The sequence below is a fragment of the Ruditapes philippinarum genome, unplaced genomic scaffold (assembly GCF_026571515.1).
Source record: "Ruditapes philippinarum isolate M1 unplaced genomic scaffold, ASM2657151v2 ctg2341_1_1_1_1, whole genome shotgun sequence".
In the NCBI taxonomy this organism is placed as follows: Eukaryota; Metazoa; Mollusca; class Bivalvia; order Venerida; family Veneridae; genus Ruditapes; species Ruditapes philippinarum.
In genome coordinates, this window is record NW_026857151.1 from 488 (window position 1) to 22,018 (window position 21,531).

General features: G+C 33.2%; 2 protein-coding genes across 3 annotated transcripts; both read right to left on the reverse strand.

Moving 5' to 3' along the window:
• Nucleotides 1-4,773: 4,773 nt before the first annotated feature.
• LOC132748951 (uncharacterized) lies at nt 4,774-14,618 on the reverse strand. 2 transcript variants are annotated; one of them, XR_009628339.1, is made up of 4 exons: nt 13,735-13,887; nt 9,935-10,108; nt 9,567-9,653; nt 4,774-8,530 (listed from the first exon to the last, which is right to left on the reverse strand). XR_009628339.1 is itself a non-coding variant. In XM_060738616.1 (4 exons), the coding sequence occupies exons 1-4, from the start codon at nt 14,504-14,506 to the stop codon at nt 8,328-8,330; spliced, it is 489 nt and encodes a 162-aa protein (XP_060594599.1). In that variant the 5' UTR covers nt 14,507-14,618; the 3' UTR covers nt 4,775-8,327. The 2 variants fall into 2 exon arrangements, 1 of the variants encoding a protein (XP_060594599.1); XM_060738616.1 differs by lacking the exon at nt 13,735-13,887 and adding an exon at nt 14,482-14,618 and having other exon boundaries at nt 4,775-8,530.
• A 3,788-nt stretch (nt 14,619-18,406) lies between these two features.
• On the reverse strand, nt 18,407-21,307 carry LOC132748948 (uncharacterized). Its single transcript, XM_060738613.1, has 2 exons — nt 20,477-21,307; nt 18,407-19,660 (listed from the first exon to the last, which is right to left on the reverse strand). The coding sequence occupies exons 1-2, from the start codon at nt 21,203-21,205 to the stop codon at nt 18,830-18,832; spliced, it is 1,560 nt and encodes a 519-aa protein (XP_060594596.1). The 5' UTR covers nt 21,206-21,307; the 3' UTR covers nt 18,407-18,829.
• Nucleotides 21,308-21,531: the final 224 nt, after the last annotated feature.

Below are 21,531 nucleotides of genomic sequence, written 5' to 3' on the forward strand. Positions count from 1 at the left end.
CAAGTGCAAAAAGTTTTTATTCATACTGAAAAATACCTTATTAAAGATTGTACATATATGTGCTACGGATAAGTACTTTCTTGATTTCGGAAAAGGAAATCTCGGTGGCCGCTTTAAAATATACTTGCATAGTTTTTGTTGAAAATGAAATTTGTGCCAACACATTTTTCAATGATACCAATAAGAATATTGGGTGTTTTTTTTACATTATTAATAAAATTACTCCCTTGAAGTTGGTCATTGTTTCCCCTAAAAATTTCCCAATCGCCGATGTTTCTCAGGAATATATGATAAACAAGATCAACAAGGAAATGCGGCGCTCAATGAACGCAACCCCACATGACCCAGCAACAAGAACAAGTGGCAAGAAGCCAAGGCGGACCCAAAACAAAACACAGGACAGGGCACTAGGCAGAGCACGGACAGGGCTAATCAATAAAATGATAAATAATTTGTAACTGATAAGAACATGATGTTAAAAATAAGGTAATGCATAAGTTATCTTCATCATAAATGGTAAAATCAGCAATTTTCAAGTGATGTTGCTACTGACAAAACTTTTGTAACAAATGTAACATATTTTATTAAAAATGCCGTATGTTGTCCTTCAGTTTTATTTAAAAATATGGGAGAGGCGCCGTTTTATACCTGTCCGCAATAGAAGTTCGTAAATACTCCGAGAGGGGCGGGGCGTTATGCTTGACTTAAAATCGTTTAACTGTGTGAATCTACTTTTGTCATTTTAAACATGTTACTGTGTTAATGTACTCTTGTAGTTCTACAACTGTTAACACGTTTTCTTAAACTCTATTTTCCGTATTCGAGTTTTACGTTTCATTTGTATATTTCAGATCTATAAGTGTGCAAACATGCATATGTATTGCATGCAATGGAAGATACGAACTTGTAAATTTGTTGTCGTTTTAGATGTTAGGTCAGTTGTTACGATATATATGTAAATTTGTTATATAAAGGCGGTAACCTTCAAATAAAAGATTGAATTAAGAGGTTTACAATAAAAATGGTAGGCATACAAGTTCGCATTTTCAAAAGTCATTTTAAAAAGGAACACTTTGCATGTCTGGAATTTTGGCAACGAACGCCCTCCATATTTATGAGCACCTAATTTGTTGTGACATTTTTCGTTAATTTTTGGACGTTTATCGTTAAAGGAGTTTTGGACATTTATCGGCGATTGAGACATTTATCGTCAATTTTTGGACATTTATCGTCGTTTGGACATTTTTCGACGTTTGGACATATATCGGCGCTACACCACTAGCACCATTAGACGCCAGTATAAAGTCGTCTGCATATAATAAACATATCTAACTTAACCGGATTGTGAACTTTGAGAAAAAAAATCTGGTAATTCTTCAACAAGTTTTGGCTAAAGTTGTGTCCCTGTCTCACACCAACAGATTGTTTGATTTATCAGTATACATAGTTTACTCATAACTGTGTGCATCATTTTCATTGTTATTTATTCAAGTTTTATAAAAATAGTTATTTGAATTATAATAATTGCCAGATGTTGAATATGTCTCTGTTGTTTTCTTGTTCCGACTTCCCTTTAATTTTTTAAAATTAAAAAATTTTAAAACCATTTCATTTTTAAAATTTTGGGAATTCTGCTTAACCCGGGTTTGTGGGGGGGTTGGAGGGAAAACTTCCCACTTTCCAGTATTTTTCATGAACGGGGCTAAAAATAAAAATTTTAATTTTTTGTTTTAGAGTTCTTTAGTGATTCCTTTTTTCCCTTTTTTTAACCCAGGGAATTTTAAATTACCCTTTTTAAATATATCCCCACGGGAAACTTTTAAAAAAGGCCCATTTACCCAAAATTTTAAATTTCCCTTTTTTTACAAAAAAGGACTAGAGTGAAAATATTTATAAAAAGTTTTGGAAAAAAACCCCACAACAAAACAGGTTGTAAAGCCATATGACAAGCTATAAATTTTTCAATAATAGTTTTATATACAAACAATTATGACCACTATTGTCAAAATCTTCGACGATACAGACGTGAACAACCATTTATTACTAAGAAACACACAGTGGGTGAACTAAATGTATTTCAATCGAATTTTGCGAACTGCATACTAGTATGCCACAAAATTCAGGGAAAGAAACGTAGATAAAGACTTAAGTATTTGTTTTTTGAAAGATATCTTATAAATGGCCATAAGTTATTGATTGCTTTACAATAAATTTGTAGAAGTTGATGAATATTTCTGTTTCTGTCCGTTATTATTTTCCACGAAATTCGGAGCAGGAGTAAAGTAACTCGTGGCCACGACATAGTATCTCGTGCGCACGAGATAAATTAAAACACGCACGCACGCACGCACACACACACACACACACACACACACACACACACACACACACACTTTGTGCCACCATGTCACCTTTGTGCCACCGTATTTGTGCCACCGTATATTTCTGATTAGATTCCGTTGATTTTATTCATATAGTTTCAGCCAAGTTTTGTACACACGACCTCGAAGACCGTGTTTTTGAACATGACGTCGTTGCGTATCCTTGTATCACAAAGTCATTGACGGACAAAATATCTTAAATTCTACAGCATTCGGCGGAAATTATTTTTTCCTTTAAGCTGATATAAAATTAATCGTTTTACGCCGAAATGTTTGAAAAATGGAAAGAAAACTGTCAATTTTGTGTAAAATTTGACGTTCAGTTTAGCCGAATTTTTCGGCTTTAAAGCGGCTTATAAAAAATGCCTGACATAAACAAATTTTAAACGTCCTTTAAAATGTTTATTTAGTCAAAATGACTAAGAAAAATAGGGGCTCACCGACTCAAATTTTTCGGTGCACGTGATTTTATAATGAGACATTACGATGGAAAAGCATATTCATATCATACGAGAACGTCATAATATAGTCGATTTATGTAAAATATATAAAAATGGTAAACTTTGTATATAACTGATAATACCAGATAAGTTCGTTACATCGCGATTTCACCATCGTACCATCGCGTTTTCATCATCGTACCATCGTGTTTTCACCATTGTACCATCGTGTTTTCACCATCGTACCATCAGAGGCATAGATAATCTATGTTTCTGGTACTATCGTGCATCGCGGAAAAATCACGATTGTAGGTCACTGTGTAGGAGATTGTAGAGAGTTAGAATACAGAATATAAATAAGGATCTGTTATAAATTCTTCTTATTTGGTTAAAACTAACTTGATTCAACAATGCTTAAGTTACAATTTACATACTATGTAATGAAACAACATTATCATAAGTTTAAGATTTCTACTGGAAGCTATCATCTTACAATATCAGCGTCTATCTGTTGTGGATATTTATTAATTTATTAATTAATAATAAGATAATTGCACATATTAAATTTGACCTCAATGGGAATGTTATCTATCGCTGATTTGCTGATATGTAAGACCCCTACCAACTTGACCGGCAGGCGACGTTATGTCAATTTAGGCATTAAGGCCTAGAACTAGATCTAGATAGTCCTGCATCACTGTATTAAATCTTATCCCCAGGATATCTACAGTTATTTTCTGAAGAAAAAAAAACGAATTTAAAAAAAAGAAAGGAAAAAAATAAAAAATAAAGTCTCTACGTATGCATTGTATATGTTTTGCGTTAGATTACGGTATGAAGGGTAGATGTAGCTGGCTTTTGAGAGAAGATCGTTAAATGACGTCACACGGATGAAGGTCTGCGTGACAGCATGATCGCAACTTTTCGGTCTACTTCATACTTTTGTAACGTATAATAAAACTTTCAAATATATTTATGTAGTATTACCAGTGTCATATTTGTATGCTGCTAAAGTTTAATCTTATTTTTCTTGCAGCCCATCACATTACCTTTTCTTTTTCAAGTAGAATAAGTCGAATATAGAAATTAGATGATTATAGTCCATAATTATTGTCCTGTGATGTTGGTCTTAACGGTACTTGGGCATGTCCAATAAAGGGTAAGTTTGCATATTATTTGAGATTGAAAGGGTCAAAAACTATATATAGTTTAATTCTAAAAAATGAGTACCATCGTATAGAAGCTCACTTGGTAAATCAACGTCAAAGTAACGTTTAATGATTTGCACTTGCTCTGCCATGTTACTATGATGATGTTGTTGTTGTTTTTCTCCCTTTTTCATTGTGTTTTTTGTATGATAATTTGAATATACATGTATTTGGTTCTTATAAATTTCTATTTTTATTTTATGTTTTTTTTTTATTTATTTCATTTTTGTTCCACTCTTTAGAAACTAACTACATTTCAAGTGATTTTTAAAAATTTTATTTCACATTTTAAACATCAAACAATTTTAAACACACTACGATTACGAAATATTAATGATTTGAATATATGGATCAATATATAACACACTTCAATTCATTATATTTCTAACATTTCTGATAATGCCTTTTTCCTGACGTTTTACAACTGCATATCAACCTGTGTACAAAAATATTCTATCTCATGCATTTGTAACTATTTGAAACAAAACTGGTCAAATAAAAAAGATACATAAAACACTCAAATGTAATGGTACCTCACTAAGATACGAGCATCTAAATGCATGAAACAACACTGACAATGATGCTCTGTCTACTGCGCTATCAAGGCTCATGGAAATATGACGTTTTAATTTTGTGTTTCATTTATTAGGCTTCAGTCTGCTTTACCTATTTTTCGAATTGTTATTAATTTTTATGTAGAAAACATAGGCTAAAGTTATTGTTCTTGGACAAAAAATGCCCCCAGGTTTATATGTGAAAACAACGTGTGAAATATATCTCCAATGTAAAACGCATATAAAACGTTTTTGAAACGTTCATGTTTTGCAAAATTAAAATAATTCTGTTATATACATAAAATAAGAAGTAGAAAAAACTTTAAACTCAAAATTTTCCAAGAAGTTATATATGATCATTTTAAAATTTCATAGCTGACTTACAAAGACGTTAACTGATAACCCGCTTGGTTTGCGTTTCTTATGCTGTATATAAACCAATTCAAAGATATTTCTGAAAATTAGCCTCCTTATCAATAACATAAGGCAAAGGCATTTTTTAAGTCTGCCCTTTAATAAAAGGGCGGACATCTCTTTGTCCCTTTCTCGTATGAGAAGGGGAATCCTGTGATGCGTGTATGTGGTCGCACGGTCACCTTCCTTCAAACATGTCCTCGATGCATGTGTGTGGTCCCATGGTCGAAAATCCCTAATAAAATGACAACATTAACAAAGGCGTTTTGGTCTAGATTTTAAAATCATAATTGGGAAAAAATATTATTAGTCGTTGAGAAATAAAATCTTACTTAAGAGGAGCTTCAAATACAGAATAAGACTAATAATATAAACTTCTTACATTCAATAATGCAAAGTTCTGTTCAATCCTTACACCATTTGCAATGCTTTATAGGGAAGGTCACTCTAACCGGATCTTTCGTAGCGCAACAATCACCTCCCTTTTAAACCAATACGCCATTTGTTATAGGGGAGGTCACTCTAATCAACTCTTTTTTGAAGGCAACAGTTACCTCCCTTTACAACCCTTACGCCATTTGCAATTTTATCAGGGGTGTTCACTCTAATCAACTCTTTTTTAAAGGCAACAGTAACCTCCCATTAGAGCCCTTACGCCATTTGTAATGTTTTCAGGGGCGGTCACTCTAACCGTCTCTTTTTTATTCCAAAAGTAACCTCCCTTTTCAACCTTTACGCCATTTGCACTGTTTTCAGGGGAGGTCACTCTTACCGACACTTTTTTAGTGTAACAGTAAACTCCCTTTTGAACCTTTATGCCATTTGCAATATTTTCAGGGGAGGTCACTTTAATCGACTTTTTTGGAGCACAATAGTTACCTCTCTTTGTACCCTTACATCATTTGCAATTCTATCAGGGGAGTTCACTCTAATCAACTCTTTATTGGAGCGCAACAGATACCTCCCACCGAACCCTTACGCCGTTTGCAATGTTTACAGGGTAGGTCACTGTAAATGACTATTTTTAGCGCAACGGTCACTTCTCTTTTGAACCCTTACGCCATTTGCAATGTTAACAGGAGAGGTCACTCAAAATGACTCGATTTGTAGCGCAAGAGTCACGTCCCTGTGGAGCTCCTACCAATTTGCAATGTTATCAGGGGATGTCACTCTAACTGACTCGATTTGTAGCGCAACAGTCACCTTCCTGTGGAACCCTAACTCATTTGTAATGATATCATGGAGATGTCACTGACAAAGATACACGCGTCTAATTTTGAGGAGCGTGGAAACAAAATATCTACATTCATAAGTTGTTTTACTATCCATTTAAACAAATGCTCAAATTTTATATTATTTTTTTATAATTGATACAAAGTCTCTTTGTATACAAAAAATAAACACGTTTTGACTTGATACAATGTAGATATGTCTGTTTAAAGTTCTATACATATATAGGTGGTTACGATATTAATATATAGTGTCATTAAAAAACTGGCATCTTTTTTCAAGAAAGGACCAACTTTACTTGTCCTGTAATAGGGAACGCAGCTTCTCATACATATTTTATTAATTCTTTTATTCAAATTAGACATATTCAATAAAAATTTAAGTATTTATTTAACCGCTAACAATTGAATGGTTTGATTATAATAAATGTTTGCCAAAGTATTTTAGATAAGAAGGCCCTCTTCCGTTTTTTTCGGATTAAAGGTTTCTTTCCTTATTTCCAAAGGTGTTGCAGGATTCGGGTATTTCGTATCAACATAATGTTGTCATTTATAAACTTTCAATTAAAATTTCGATTGGAACAAACTTCAATAACTTAAATGTTTTTCTTTGAGCTAAAACGACCAATAAAAGAATCACATGACGGTAAAAATGAACTTACACTAAAAAATTGAGTACGACATAAATTGTTTTTTTTTTTGTTTGTAGTTCTTATTTACTTCTTCATTACTTTTAAAGGATTTTCTTTAGACTTAAGATTTTGTTTCTATTAAAATACTTTGTGTTTGCAAACATATGCATATGATTTTAATATTTAGAAGATTTAAAAGTAAAATTCAATAATAGCTCAACATCATAATTCATATGATTCTTTTTCCATGTTTCCCAAATAGACCAGTTTTAGTTCGGCCGAGTATCTTTTTAAAGATACTTCTCGTTTTAAGTGTCTTTTTAAGGAAGTAGCCACGATATGCAAAGATAAAGTGTGGCTGTCATAAATATGAACATAAATTATTTTTGATGCAACTCTAGTCATGCAAAATTCCGATGTATCAAACTCAAATTGTTATGGTATAAAAACTAAACGCAGTCGCTACATCTCGGTGCCCTGTAAGATGAATTATAGTATATAAAAATAACTTTATACAGGAAAATACATACAGATATATACAGTACGATTTAGATTGCAAAGATCAGAAAATATATTATAATATATTTGTTCGTGTCTATAAAATAAGTTTTAGCCTACCGCAGTCTGATCAGGATCCATGTTGTTCGCTATCAGTTCCTCTACTTGTAATAAAGTTGGTTAGCGAACAGCATGGATCCTGATCAGACTGCGCGGATGCGCAGGCTCGTCTGGATCCATGCTGGTCGCAAACCCATTATGTTGGTTTTGTCATGACGCGGCTCAATTGTATTTCTGCTATAAAATGTTGCATTGTGATAACGATAATACTGACACAATCCAATAATAACCATATTGGACCTATGCCGTATAAAGAACACAGAGGAATTTTCAGCAGCTGCTGCTAAATTGCCTTGTTTCAAATGACGAACTATACGAATTTTATGTAAATATGCCCATATGGTCTTTTTCCGGTGGCGAGGGTAAACAAACGCAAACACACACTCGTTTGATTGTCCTCCGACTTCCCTGCGCGGCGTGCACGTCGCCCAGAGGGCATAGGTTACACCAGATAGATGACCTAGTTAGGTCACTTAGCTGGTGTGACCTAACCAACGGCGAAGGGAGTGGCCGTACAAAGAGCTGCTGCTCCCGGAAGAAGTGCCTTTCCCCCTATTGTGTACTGCGTTCTCGAAGCGAAGAACTGGGTCCTAGAAAAGATCTACGACGAAAGACGGCATGAGAAGACCTCCGTTGCGGCTCTACGACCAGCGACGTTGAAGACGAACTAAGTCCTCCGTAACAGAGGCCGATAGTCTGGGACATATGGCAAAGCCGGCGCCCAGTATAAATAAAACTAAAAACACACCCATTTGATTGTGTAGCGAAGCGAAGGGAGACAACTGCGTCGGAGTTTGATATATAAGTTTCGAATAATTGCTTCAATATTATTTTCGAATGATTTCTTTATATTAGTTTCGAATAATTTCCTTTATGATGGATCTAAGCACTCCATATCTTCTGTAAGGATTATATTGTTTAGAATCTTCGTAGCTTTTCCCAAGTAACTTAAGTCTTCTGATCTTTTGATCAAGCTTTTCTTTCCGCTCTTTTTTTCTCTGTATGTCCGCCTCTATTTCTTCTTTGGTTTTCAACTGTTCGATATCAATATACTCTGAAATAAAACAACAACAAAAACAATAATCATACTATGTATAATACAATGAATAAGACCACAGATAAGACCAACCCTATTGTAATGCTAAAGTTATATAAGGAATGTATATAAACTATATATTTCATGACTGTGTTGTATTAAACTTTCACTAATTTAGTTTATTTATTGATAATGATTACCGTATTTCATATTCATGCGTGTATATATATTGTTGTATATGAAGATGAGCTGTATGTGCTTAATTCAAAATAAAATATATGTTCTGTTTAAAATAAAATAAAATAAAAGTTGAGCATTATCTCAAGTCGAATACTGAACGAATTCACAAGATGTAGTAAGGTATAGTCCATATTGAACAGACATATATATTCTATGATAAAAGAAGAAACAGTTTTTTTAAACTGATAGATCTATCTCGTTTAATAACTAAAACTTTTTCATGTAGAAAATGTATAATTTAATACTCTTAATTTTTTAATTAATTTAGGACTCAATTATCAAGACTTTACCTGTATCTAAATACATGGAAACTAAGGTTATAAACCGACTTTTGCCTTTCAGAAAAAATGAAGCAACTATCCATTGCGTTCATAACATGACGTTACATTAATATATGTACGAGGGTTGTCCCAAAAGTCTGCATAAAGTTCCATTTTGAAAATATAAATTGAATAAAAACGTTATATTTTCATTTTCGTGATATATGGATTATATTTTCACTCATTATTCATTTCAGGCTCGCGACACTACATGTATGTGTCATTTTATCACGTTTCGTGAAAATATATTCCATATTTCACTCAAACGAAAAAATATTCTTTTATTATTTGCATGATCGAGAACACATACGTATTTTAAAATATTATCTAGCTACACGGCAAATTAAATAGAAAATACGTCATTGTTTTTTTTTTCCCTCGAAATGTTGCCAACCGGTGCGCGTCAAAATTCTGGCGATTGTCATATATATATTGTTTGTTGAGATGTAAAGTGAAAAACATTACTAAATACTTTGTAAGAAACACTCTCCTACCAAACGGTGCTTCGCTGGCGTCCTTGACGTATTTTGGTATAGGTGCATTACCGTACTGCTCCGGATGTTCCAAAAAATCAATACACTCTGTAATAAATGTTTTCTTCCTTCGTTAAGACCAATATAGATATATACCTTAAAAAAGAAAAAGTTGGCACACAAAAAAGAGAGAAAATTAAGAGACAATAAATAAAATAATAATATTTAAATAAAAATATATAATATGTCCTGCTTCAAAAAACAAAGCAAATTTCATGTTCAATTTTGTAAAACAGTCACATGTTGAAAATAATCATAGGATTAATTGAATCAATCACCAACTGTAAAAAAGTTTAATGCAAAAAGCCATCACAATGCCACATGATCACCTTTTAGCATCTCCTTGATGTGTCCATATCTCCATAACACAAATTGTCTTTTACAAGTCATATAAATATGACGAAGCCAATCCTCGGCGACCTTATACACCTTTTCATATTCATTTTCTGTTGCAAGCAATTCTTCGGTTAGCTTTTTGTCATCCTTTCTCAACGTTTTCATTTCTGAAACAAAACAAAATTGATGCTATGCCAATTCTTGAAATAAGTTAATTCAAGTTTATAACTAATTAGGTATCATTGACATCAGGGATTCAACCTCATGACACGCAAAACTGTTGAACCATATTGACGTCAGTGTTATATGTACCCGAATGGTATCCAGCTGCATTGCACAGGTTAGTACATGCTCATGCTCACCCCTAAACTGATCATTACAAGTAATATAAACAGTATTGTATAGCAAGTTCTGTTGGCAGCTAGATATGGTCTTTACATTTTCATTCAGTGTCAAATTATGTGCAATCATATGACTCAAAAGAAAATGTGTGAGAAAGCAAGCAATGTAAGTTCTAGCGTTCCTTGAGTATTTGCGCCCTAATATATCTAGTAGCAAAGTTACTGTGTGACAAATCTGAGGTACTATATGCCAAAGAATTGTAAATTGTAAAGAATTGAAAGCCGGACTATACTGCACTATTAAAAAGGTTCCATGCCTCGGTCTGATTGAGCCTTTTTATGGACGGCTGTAATAAGCGCAAATTATCTCTATGCCGCCTAAGAACATGAACATGATCTTTAAGTTTGAATTTTTAAGACATACTCAGAGTTCATACAGTGATAATCATAGAACCTTTAATGTGATACGTTCATGCCATTCCATGAAACCATATTGAACACTTTTATGGTCAATCCAATCCGTGAACATCATCGTATCAGTTTCAAAAACAACACTCCAAGCCAATCGGAACCTCCTCTGCCTTTATTTATAATAACCTCGGACATAATACGGATTGAAAGTACCAAAAAAATGTTCTATCAGGTGGTTTTAGATTTAAACAAAAACAGAGGGTGTAATATTTGATAATGTATAACGAATGCATACATTTGACATCCAAAGGAAAATAAAGTCTATATCGGTAAAATTATGACTGAACATAATTATGTCTGACATTCATAATCAATTTATAAATGCTCACTGATGTACAAAAAAGTATAACCAAATACGAATAAATGTACGGTGGCACAAAGGTGACATGTGTATTTTTATTTATCTCATTTATTTTTTCATAGTATCGCGTGGCCACGACTTAGTAACTCGTGGCCACGACATTGTATCTCGTGGCCACAACTTAGCTATCTCGTGGCCACGACTTAGTAACTCGTGCGCACGAGATAAATAAAAACACACACATGTCACATTTGTGCCACCGTATAAATGTCGACAGGTAGACAATCTGTACTTTCGGTTTCCACAACTTTTATAATAATTGTGCCGATTTTTTTGATGTTCTTTCTCTTTTGTATCATAGGAAAAAATAAAAACAAATTCTTGGTTGGACAGTTTTGTGGTTTTTTCTGTCCAACTTTGTGTCATCTATTATAACGTTCGCTACAATCCTTTTCTATATGAAAGCGTATTTGAAGTTTTTGGTTGATCTTTTGATAATATCATAATCTATTCTTAGATAATAAAGACGTCTGGCTCCGCCAGACATTATCAATCAAAGTTTTGTGTTTGTATTAACTCTACTGATTATGACACAAATAAACAAGGAGGAACATGTACCGTGGTAATAGTGAAACATAAGCACGGAAGCATGGTTTTGGTGTGATATCAGATGGTATCACAATGGAAAAGTGTAAAAGCTCTGCTTAACAAAAATGAAGTACTATAGTATAGATACACGTACTAGTTCATCTTTTTTTTATTTTTGCTGCATGCATATATTTTTATATTCAGAGTTGATTTATACTTCTTATATTAATCGATAGGAACTTATATCACATATGCATAATTACATGTATAAGATACCATTATGTCCATAAAATCTCAAATTAAATTTAAAACTAGAAATGTGTCCATAGGACACGGGTGCCCCCACCGCGCCACTGTTCTATCAATCTTTTTACTAAGTCAAGGGAAATAACTCTACAAATACTGGATAAATCCACAAGCGAAACCCCAGGTGCAAATCTAAATATGCTGAGCAACCTGCCCATAAGGTTTAATGACTATGTCAAATCCTTTTTCAGTAACTTGAGACACAAGTTGAAAATTGCAAAAATTTTCTAAGTGAAGGGCAATAACTCTAAAAATACTAAATAAATCCAGACGAAAATACCTGGTGCACAACTGCACATGCTGATCAATATTCCTGTAAAGTTACATGACTCTAGTCAAGTACTTTTTGAGTTATATGCGACACAAGTTGAAAATTGCAAAATTTTACTAAGTCAAGGGCAATAACTCTGAAAATACTAAAAATATCCGGACGAAAATTCCCAGGTGCACAACTACACATGCTGATCAACATTCCTGTAAAGTTTCATGACTCTAGGTCAAATACTTTTTGAGTTATATGCGACACAAGTTGAAAATTGCAAAATTTTACTAAGTCAAGGGCAATAACTCTGAAAATACTAAAAATATCCAGACGAAAATACCCAGGTGCACAACTACACATGCTGATCAACATTCCTGTAAAGTTTCATGACTCTAGGTCAAATACTTTTTGAGTTATATGCGACACAAGTTGAAAATTGCAAAATTTTACTAAGTCAAGGGCATTAACTCTGAAAATACTACAAATATCCAGACGAAAATACCCAGGTGCACAACAACACATGCTGGTCAACATTCCTGTAAAGTTTCATGACTCTAGGTCAAATACTTTTTGAGATATATGCGACACAAGTTGAAAATTGCAAAATTTTACTAAGTCAAGGGCAATCACTCTGAAAATACTAAAAATATCCAGACGAAAATACCCAGGTGCACAACTACACATGCTGATCAACATTCCTGTAAAGTTTCTTGACTCTAGGTCAAATACTTTTTGAGTTATATGCGACACAAGTTGAAAATTGCAAAATTTTACTAAGTCAAGGGCAATAACTCTGAAAATACTAAAAATATCCAGACGAAAATACCCAGGTGCACAACTACACATGCTGATCAACATTCCTATAAAGTTTCATGACTCTAGGTCAAATACTTTTTGAGTTACGTGCGACACAAAAGAGAACGGACGGACGGAAGGACGGACGGAAGGACGGACGGACAGACGGACGGACGGACGGACAAGGGTAAATCTAAATGCCCGCCACTAACGTGGGGGCACAAAAAAAAGATTCCATATCATAAAAAGTACCGCATTATTACGATTGTGTACACAGGAAAATTATGGTCAAATACCGTATTATTAAGGTTGTGTATACAGGGAAGTTACATGGTGAAAGGTTTGGGAAACATTACCTTACGAGGAAGTAGTATCATCATTCATGAAACAGTAAAATATCAATCGCAACGAGGAATTTATAAATCCTCATGATAAAGTTACTCTTGTGTTTTTATCTTTTCTAAATTAAAACAACTAGAACAATGACAAAATCAAACAAACATGCAACAAAAACAACAATAAGGGAGACACACACTAAAAGCTTTCCTCTATAATTTGAAATGGTAGAATCATTTATATTTTTTCATTTTTTTTACAAAAGTTACAACTAATGTTGCGATTCGGAAAATCTGTTTTTACTTTCGATATTAGTTTAACCCTGACATTTCAGCAATAGTCATTTTAACTAACTGTAAGTTCTTTGATAGCTATAATGTTATAAAATCTTACCGACAAATATCTGATATTTATTGTCCCTCTAAGTACTTCCGATTCAAAACCCGGATGTAAAAAACAGATTTTAAAATAACGTCAATAGATTGTACATAACGAAAATATTTCCCTTGACAGCAATAAAGAATTTCGAAGACTTATGACAGTACTGTGCATGTATGGACAATTTTGAAGATACAAAATACGATAAATTGTTGAGATTTCGTTTGCGGATCAGGACCCCTTATCAGGATGATAACAGTAAAGACTGCGTCAAACTGTTTAGTAATTGAATGATTTTGATAAATGATCACCTATTTGAGCCGCGTCACGACAAAACCAACATAGTGCGTTTGCGACCAGCTTGGATCCAGACTAGCCAGCGCATCCGCGCAGTCTGATCAGGATCCATGCTGTTCGCTATCAGTTTATCTACTTGTAATAGGGTTGGTAAGAGAACAGCATGGATCCTGATCAGACTGCGCATATGCACAGGCTGGTCTGGATCCATGCTGGTCGCAAACGCACTATGTTAGTTTTGTCGTGACGTGGCTCATTTTAGTCTCTACTGCTCAGCATGTATATTTAATTATATTTAATTATCTATGTTTGTAAAATGTAAACATTAGTTGGTTTACATAATTATATTTATATCAAACCACAAACGTAAAAAATGCATTAATACTAGTACATAAAGTATGAAGTATTTCTTTCTACAGTGAACATGAAGAAAATCAGACAATACATATAGTATAAATTGAATACCTGAGTTAAAGAACGGTATTTCCATTATATTTAATTTATTTACGACAAAATAAGTAGAATATCAATATGTAACTTGCGTGACTAACAAATTCAAATGAAAATTTACTACATGTAAAATAATGACATACACAATATATACTTGGTTAAAACAAACAAGTAGATTGGACATAGTTCAAGTGACTGTAGTAAATAATGGAGATAAAGAATAGATTTTTGCTACGCAGAACAAAAAATCTTTAAAATCATGGCTAAAAGTAGTCAAGTTATGTGATTAAAACGCTTCAAACTATTGGTCAAGTCGACAAATTAAAAGTTTGTTCCGTTTTGACATGAATCATATCAAATGTCGAGTTGCTTAATGTGTACTGTAGAATAAGTCAGAAAACATTGACAATAATGTGGGTTTTCTGACATTTACAATTTTTTTCCCAGAGTTTTCATTTAGACATATAGGCAGAAATAAAATACATCTGCCACACTTATTGACCCAATAGTAAAAACTCCGAGCGACATAAGAGATTTTTATGCTAGTAATATTTTTATTAATTTTGCAGCACTAACCTTTAATACATATAAACGTTGAAGTTGGAATTATAAAAATGCGGACTTTGTGCGGTTAAATGAATTGATAAATTCATATAACTGGTCAATATCATTTAATGGTACTGTAGACGAGGCTTCCGATTCATTAACATCTTCATTTTTAAATTTGATTAAACGATGCATTCCATATAAAGAAGTTACAATACGACCACACGACAGATCATGTGACGATTCAATAATACGATGAACTTCCCGTAAACGTGACAGACAAAAATCACGTGCAATTCAAACTAATAAATTGTCTGGATGGATTTTATATAAACTTTTAAGAAACAAGGTTAATAATTTCAAGAAGCACGCGATACAAGTTTTCTTCAATTTAGAATTTACTATCAACGATATAAGTAGTAATAATCCTCGCGAATACTGGAAAATTTTGTGAAAATGTTACTTAAAGATAATAAACAATGTGAAATAATACCGCCATTAAGACTAAATAATGACTTGTATGTATTTACTGATAAAGAAAAGGCAAATGCGCTCAATGATATGATTGCTTTATCTCCGTATCATCTATTGATAATTCTAATATTTCTTTACAAATTTTCAATCTTAATACATAAGAATCTTTGTGTGACATAATCATTAACGAAGAAGAAGTTACAGACATTCTTTCATGCTTAATAATAAAAAAAGCTAGTGGACCAGATGGGATAAGTCAACGTATGCTTTAAGAAACATCCTTTAGCATTTGTAATCCTCTATGTACACTTTTTAATCGTTCCCTTCAAGAAAATACATATCCCACATGTTGGAAAAACGCAAGCGTTATGCCATTATTTAAAAAGAGGGGCACGATATTTGTTCTAATAACAGACCAATTTCTTTAATAAGATGCATCGGGAAAGTTATGGAAAGAATAAAATGCAAATATATTTATAACCATTTACATATAAACAATCTTATATACAAATATCAATCCGGGTTTTTTTCCAGGATATTATACTGTATATCAACTAATTGACATTTATCATCAAATATGTAAAGCTTTTGATGAAAAGAAATCCACATGTATAGTGTTCTGTAATATCTCTAAAGCATTAGACCTTGTTTGTCATAAAGCTCTCCTGTTTGAACTGCATCAGTACGGCGTTACAAATAACTTGAATACTTGGATTGCTAGCTATCTTAAGTCGAGGAACCAAAGAATTTTTGTTGTTTCTTCTTTTTCTGATTCAAAATTCATACATGCTAGTGTACCTCAAGGATCTGTGCTTGATTCTCTTCTCTTTTTGATTTATGTTAATGACATTGCTGAAAACTTACTTAGTTTGCCTTGTTTTTTTGCAGATGATAGTTCTTTATCAGTAACAAGCGATGATTCTAAATTTATAGAAATGACTCTAAATATTGATCTTAAAACTATTACCGAATGGGCAGACCAATGGCTTGTAACCGACAGAAGTATTATTTTGTTGTTTTGTACTCTAACAATGTTCAACTTAATTACATTCAACGCCATAGGCATCTAGGGTTAATCTTAAGTAATGATGGAACTTGGCATGAACATATTAATAATACAACTAACACGGCGTCCAAAATATCAATTTTTATGCATTTATTAAAGTTCAAATTAAATAGGATAACATTAAATTAAATTTATATTTCCTACATGATGCCTTTATTAGAATATGCTAGTGTAATTTTAGACAGTTGCACCTTATATGAAAAAGAAAAAAAATTGAAAAAATGCAATACAAAGCTTCGCTAAGTAACTGGTTTGACTCGCTCGATGTCTTTAGAAAGACTTTTGCACGAAATAGGTTGGGTCTGTTTAGCAAAACTCCGTTTCATGCAAACATTATCGATGATGTATAAATCTAAAAATGGGGAGCTTCCAAGTTATCTGGACAATTGTATCAGAATTTAGCCAATATATACTTAGAAATAACGATAATTACGTAACAATATCACGACGAATAGAAGTATTTTCTACATCATTTATACCCTCAGCAATATCGGCATGGAGTAGTCTTGATAATGATATACGTGATTCGCCTTCTTTAAATGTGTTTAAAACTAAACTTAAGGTTAAATTCAAACCCACACTTGTTCCTAACTATTATTAAATTGGAGAAAGATTAACATCTGTTTAACATGCACGTTTAAGAAAAAGATGTAGTAATTTGAGTGATGATCCTTATAGAAATTACTTAGCAAACTCCCCTGTTTGTGAGTTTTGCCATATCGAGGAGGATGATTTTTTTTCTAGAATAGATTAAAAGAGAAGTTTGCAGCTTATTGAATCAACGCAAACTGGTTTTGTCAAAATATAAGAGACTGATAATGATTCGTCTCAATGACAAAGTGGATGAATTAGTTAAAATACTATTTTCATGTAATGATATTTGTATATACAGTCGCACGACCAGTATTGATAGAACAGTTCTCATATTTTGAAGCTTAAACCAGCTAACTACATAATCAACAACAAAACATCATAACCACCAAAACAAACACAAATCAATATAAAGCATATTTCCATATCTCTTTGACGACTGTATGTGTGTCTAGATACCAAATATATTACATGATAAAACTTAATCTTTCGTTTGCATCAATGACAAATAAGTGTGTTCCACTCGTGTCTGAAATAATGCAGAGGGTCCCTAAGATCTCCCCACCAGTAAAGCTCGAAAGTCGTCTGAAGATGTGAGATACTCTCGGTGTGAGAAAACACCAAACACAAATAATAATCTATCTTTGTAATAAACAAATTATGATGTTATCAAAATGTCTATATAGTTTATCAAACAAACTTGGTGGATTACTGCTATTTGCATCTCCAATTGACATAAATTTCAGAGAAAACAGAAGTTTGGTTTTTATGAATATAAACTATAATTAAGCATGATTCTAACTTATGTACAGTTTGATAACCCGTATTTCTAAATATACTGTCCTAATTTGCCTTTTTGTATAATGGAACATGTTGCCCTCCTAACAGATGAATTCATAGAAGGCGATTTTATTGAAATAAATGCAGCATTTATCTTTTTAAGAAAAGATTCAGAATGTTATCAATAATAATAAACGTGCACATATTTCATACTCTAGGCATAAATCAAGGTTAATATTAATAAAAACAAACAAGCAAGACTTGAATAACTAATTTGATCTTGAAAATAACAGACTTAAATAAAAAGCAATGACACACGCACGCACGCACGCACGCACACACAAATACGCGCACGCATGCGCGCAAACATTAACCGACGCAACACTTCAAGAACGCCAAAATAAAAGAAACCTTAATATGAATATCGCACAAGAGCACTGTTTTATTTAGTTTGCTCATGGGAAATAATGAACACTATGAGAATTTCTAAAGACCAGCACAAAACTGTATACTACTGAGGACATTTTTACAAAAGTAAAGTTCTAAATATCGTCAGTATTGTCATAAATATGGCATTTTCGACAACTAGACTATGTCATCTATGCTAATGTTGAGTCAAGCATGATGCTTTTCCATGTGTGCTTGTTAATATCCACATAGTTGATTTGACGACTGTAAAACCTACGTTTGTATTTTTAATAAATGCCATACACAAGCTAAGAAAAGTACATGCATCTCATTTCCAAAGAATTTGTCACAGTGGTTGTCCATATCTGACCATAAAATGATATAGTTTCTGTCATTCATTTTCTTCTCAAATTTACGACTTAATGTAATTTAGTGAGTCAAATTTTAATTATGTCGGATTTACTGTACGTAAAGCTAAAGTTATTTTGAAGTTCATAATTACAAGCATGTTGCGACAAGAGACAACCAAATGACAGCTGAAAACGAGTAAAAGAAAGCAACTCTGGCTGAGCCAGATTTAACGACACGTTTAATAACATCTGATTCCATCAATCCCGAATCCTCCAAACAGACTCTCGCTCTCATCTTCCCTTCGAAATGCGGCGCCGTAGTTATTGCAAATTCACCATTAAACAGTGGCTGATTTGTAATCTTATTGTACAAGACACGTTTGTCCCATAACTCGTACTCGGATGGGTTTAATTCGATCTGCTCGCAGAAATACATCTTCGTGACAACAAAAGAACTCGTAAAAAACCGGATGAATTTCTCATCATGTAAATCGCTGAATTGCGGGAGATCAAATGTCATTCTGTTTATTTCGTCTTTATTTAGAGTTTGTATTGAGTCATCATTGGAGAAGAGCTTTGTGTCAAATCCAAGTTCAGCAGACATGGAAATTAATGTTCCATTACTCAACGTCAACGTCCAAGGTAGTTTTAATAACTTCCAAATGCTTTTTAGAAGCTTCCATGTGTACGCTTTTGGGAAAAGATTAATCATTTTAATATAGAGATTCCTGTGCATGTGTGTATTAAGGATTCTTTTAGAGACTGATTTGATTATCCAGAGACGCGGCGGCCATTCGTGACTCAAACTAAAGTTGTTACTAGTAAATGTCTCTCTAATGTCAAACACGGTATCAGCTGTCAGCATAATGTTGATATCTAGTTTGTTCATGAATATTTTCTTCACCCAAAACACACATTTATTATTCTTATCCCGTAGTTGACCAGACGGACAATAAACGTGTCTGCAGGTTTCATTCATCTTAAAAATAACATAAAATGGAACGATATTAAATTCAAATGCAAACAAGGAAAACAAAAATCAGACTTAACAAACAAAACGGACAAAGGTCAATGAAGATGCCTTAAATTATTTAAGCGCAAAACATGAAAACAAGTTTCATTCATTGATAACTAATGCTGTCCTAGGAATCACACAATTATTTTTCCTACACGAATGCATTTATTTTTTTATAGATTTTAACTTTCTTTTCATCAGTTTAACGCTGTCACGTGAAACATTTACTATAAGATGGTCTTCGATATATTTGATATAGCTATATCCTGTAAAGTGTGATACTTTATTAAATCAGTAAGACACCGGTATAACATTCTATATAAGTAACTGCATGACAAATTATTTCCGGAAGCTTGGTCTGCTTTTACTACTTTTCAAAACAGTTTCTATTTATTGCGTACTTTATAATTTAATCCATGAATTGATAAGGAATGGTGCTAAAGATATTGAGAATACAGGTGGTACAATGCTACGTATGCAAGAATATTTCGTGTGAATAGAATTTGCAAAATATCCGTCACTCAAACATAAAACATTAATCTATTGTGATCGAATTTGTAACCCAAGACCTGCTGGTTCGAATCCTGGGCAAGGCGAAATTTGTCAGTGAAAATTGATCTTTTACCTTGGACCTAATGGCCAACTGTCTTTCACAGCCAATTCAGAAAGAGATAAGTGGACGGTCACTAACAAACAAACAAACAAACAAACAAACAAACAAACAAACAAACAAACAAACAAACAAACAAACAAACAAACACGAAACACATAATTACCAACCCTATCAAATACATAATTTTCAGGGCATGGAGGTGGAACTGTCTTCATTTCTTTAAGTCTGCGGAATGTTTCTGAAAGGAATATTCCATCTACATGAAAGTGCATAAAAAACCCGCTAAATCTTCGAGTCCCGTCAGCATCAATATAGCATTTGTCCCTCTCTGAGTATCTGTTGCCATTGCAAATATGACAAAACACATTTGCATACATATCTGTCGCTCGATAAGGTGAAACAAGTCCACTTGTGCAAGCCTGCCTGATTTGTGACATTGTAAGATTTATGTTTCCGGGTATAGCGAACTTTTCATTTGCGCAAGTGCTGATCAAGTTTGTATAGCACCTTTCAGACTTAAGGTCAAAGATATTTCCAGGATATTTAAAATGCAAATGGCAGATTTTTGGAAATGAATTCTGATGTAAGTTAGAAATATATTGAGGTATATCGTTTATGTGTATTGTGTTGGGCAAATATTTACAATTTATAATAAAATTCCACAATACACCATCGGTTACATTATCAGCTTCTGCACATGCGCTGTTGTTATATATTTTCCTTGTTGATTTTGAAAATACTGGTATAAACGAGCCCCATGGATCAGTCTTTTCATCCCCACATTTCAAATTTGGCAGAATGGAATGTCCTGTGCCAACATTATAGTTTCGGACATCATTAATAACCCAGTAAGATTGATAAAGCCGTCGAAATGATCTTCCAACTTGCCCTATCATCGGATATAGACATTTACTATTAGAAACCAAAGTTTTCGATGTTGATACAATTTCTTTAGGAAAACAGCAATTCTGATTGACGTCACAGGAGGGGTCACGGGAGCAATCTGGAAAAGAGCATGATGAAAGCTTTAAATTAAGTAAATATTCTTAAACCTCTTTCTTTCATTCATGGTGACTGTGTGATATAATCAATTTATAAATATACTTTTCTTTACTAAGCATGGTGTTAAGTGCCTTCATTATATACTCGAAACATATGAATGGAAAGCTAAAAGAACAAAAGTATACTTGAAACTGTGTAATTTACGTTGTAGATCTAAATC

Excerpts from the sequence above, each read along its gene's own strand:
- LOC132748951 (XM_060738616.1), bottom strand. The coding sequence starts at position 14,506 with ATGGAAATACCGTTCTTTAACTCAG. Across the intron at positions 10,109-14,481 it reads AATACCGTTCTTTAACTCAG|AAATGAAAACGTTGAGAAAG; the intron begins GTATTCAATTTA and ends GTTTTGTTTCAG. Across the intron at positions 9,654-9,934 it reads CATCAAGGAGATGCTAAAAG|AGTGTATTGATTTTTTGGAA; the intron begins GTGATCATGTGG and ends CATTTATTACAG.
- LOC132748948 (XM_060738613.1), bottom strand. The coding sequence starts at position 21,205 with ATGATAGGGCAAGTTGGAAGATCATTTCGACGGCTTTATCAATCTTAC. Across the intron at positions 19,661-20,476 it reads AAAATTATGTATTTGATAGG|ATGAATGAAACCTGCAGACA; the intron begins GTTGGTAATTAT and ends GTTATTTTTAAG.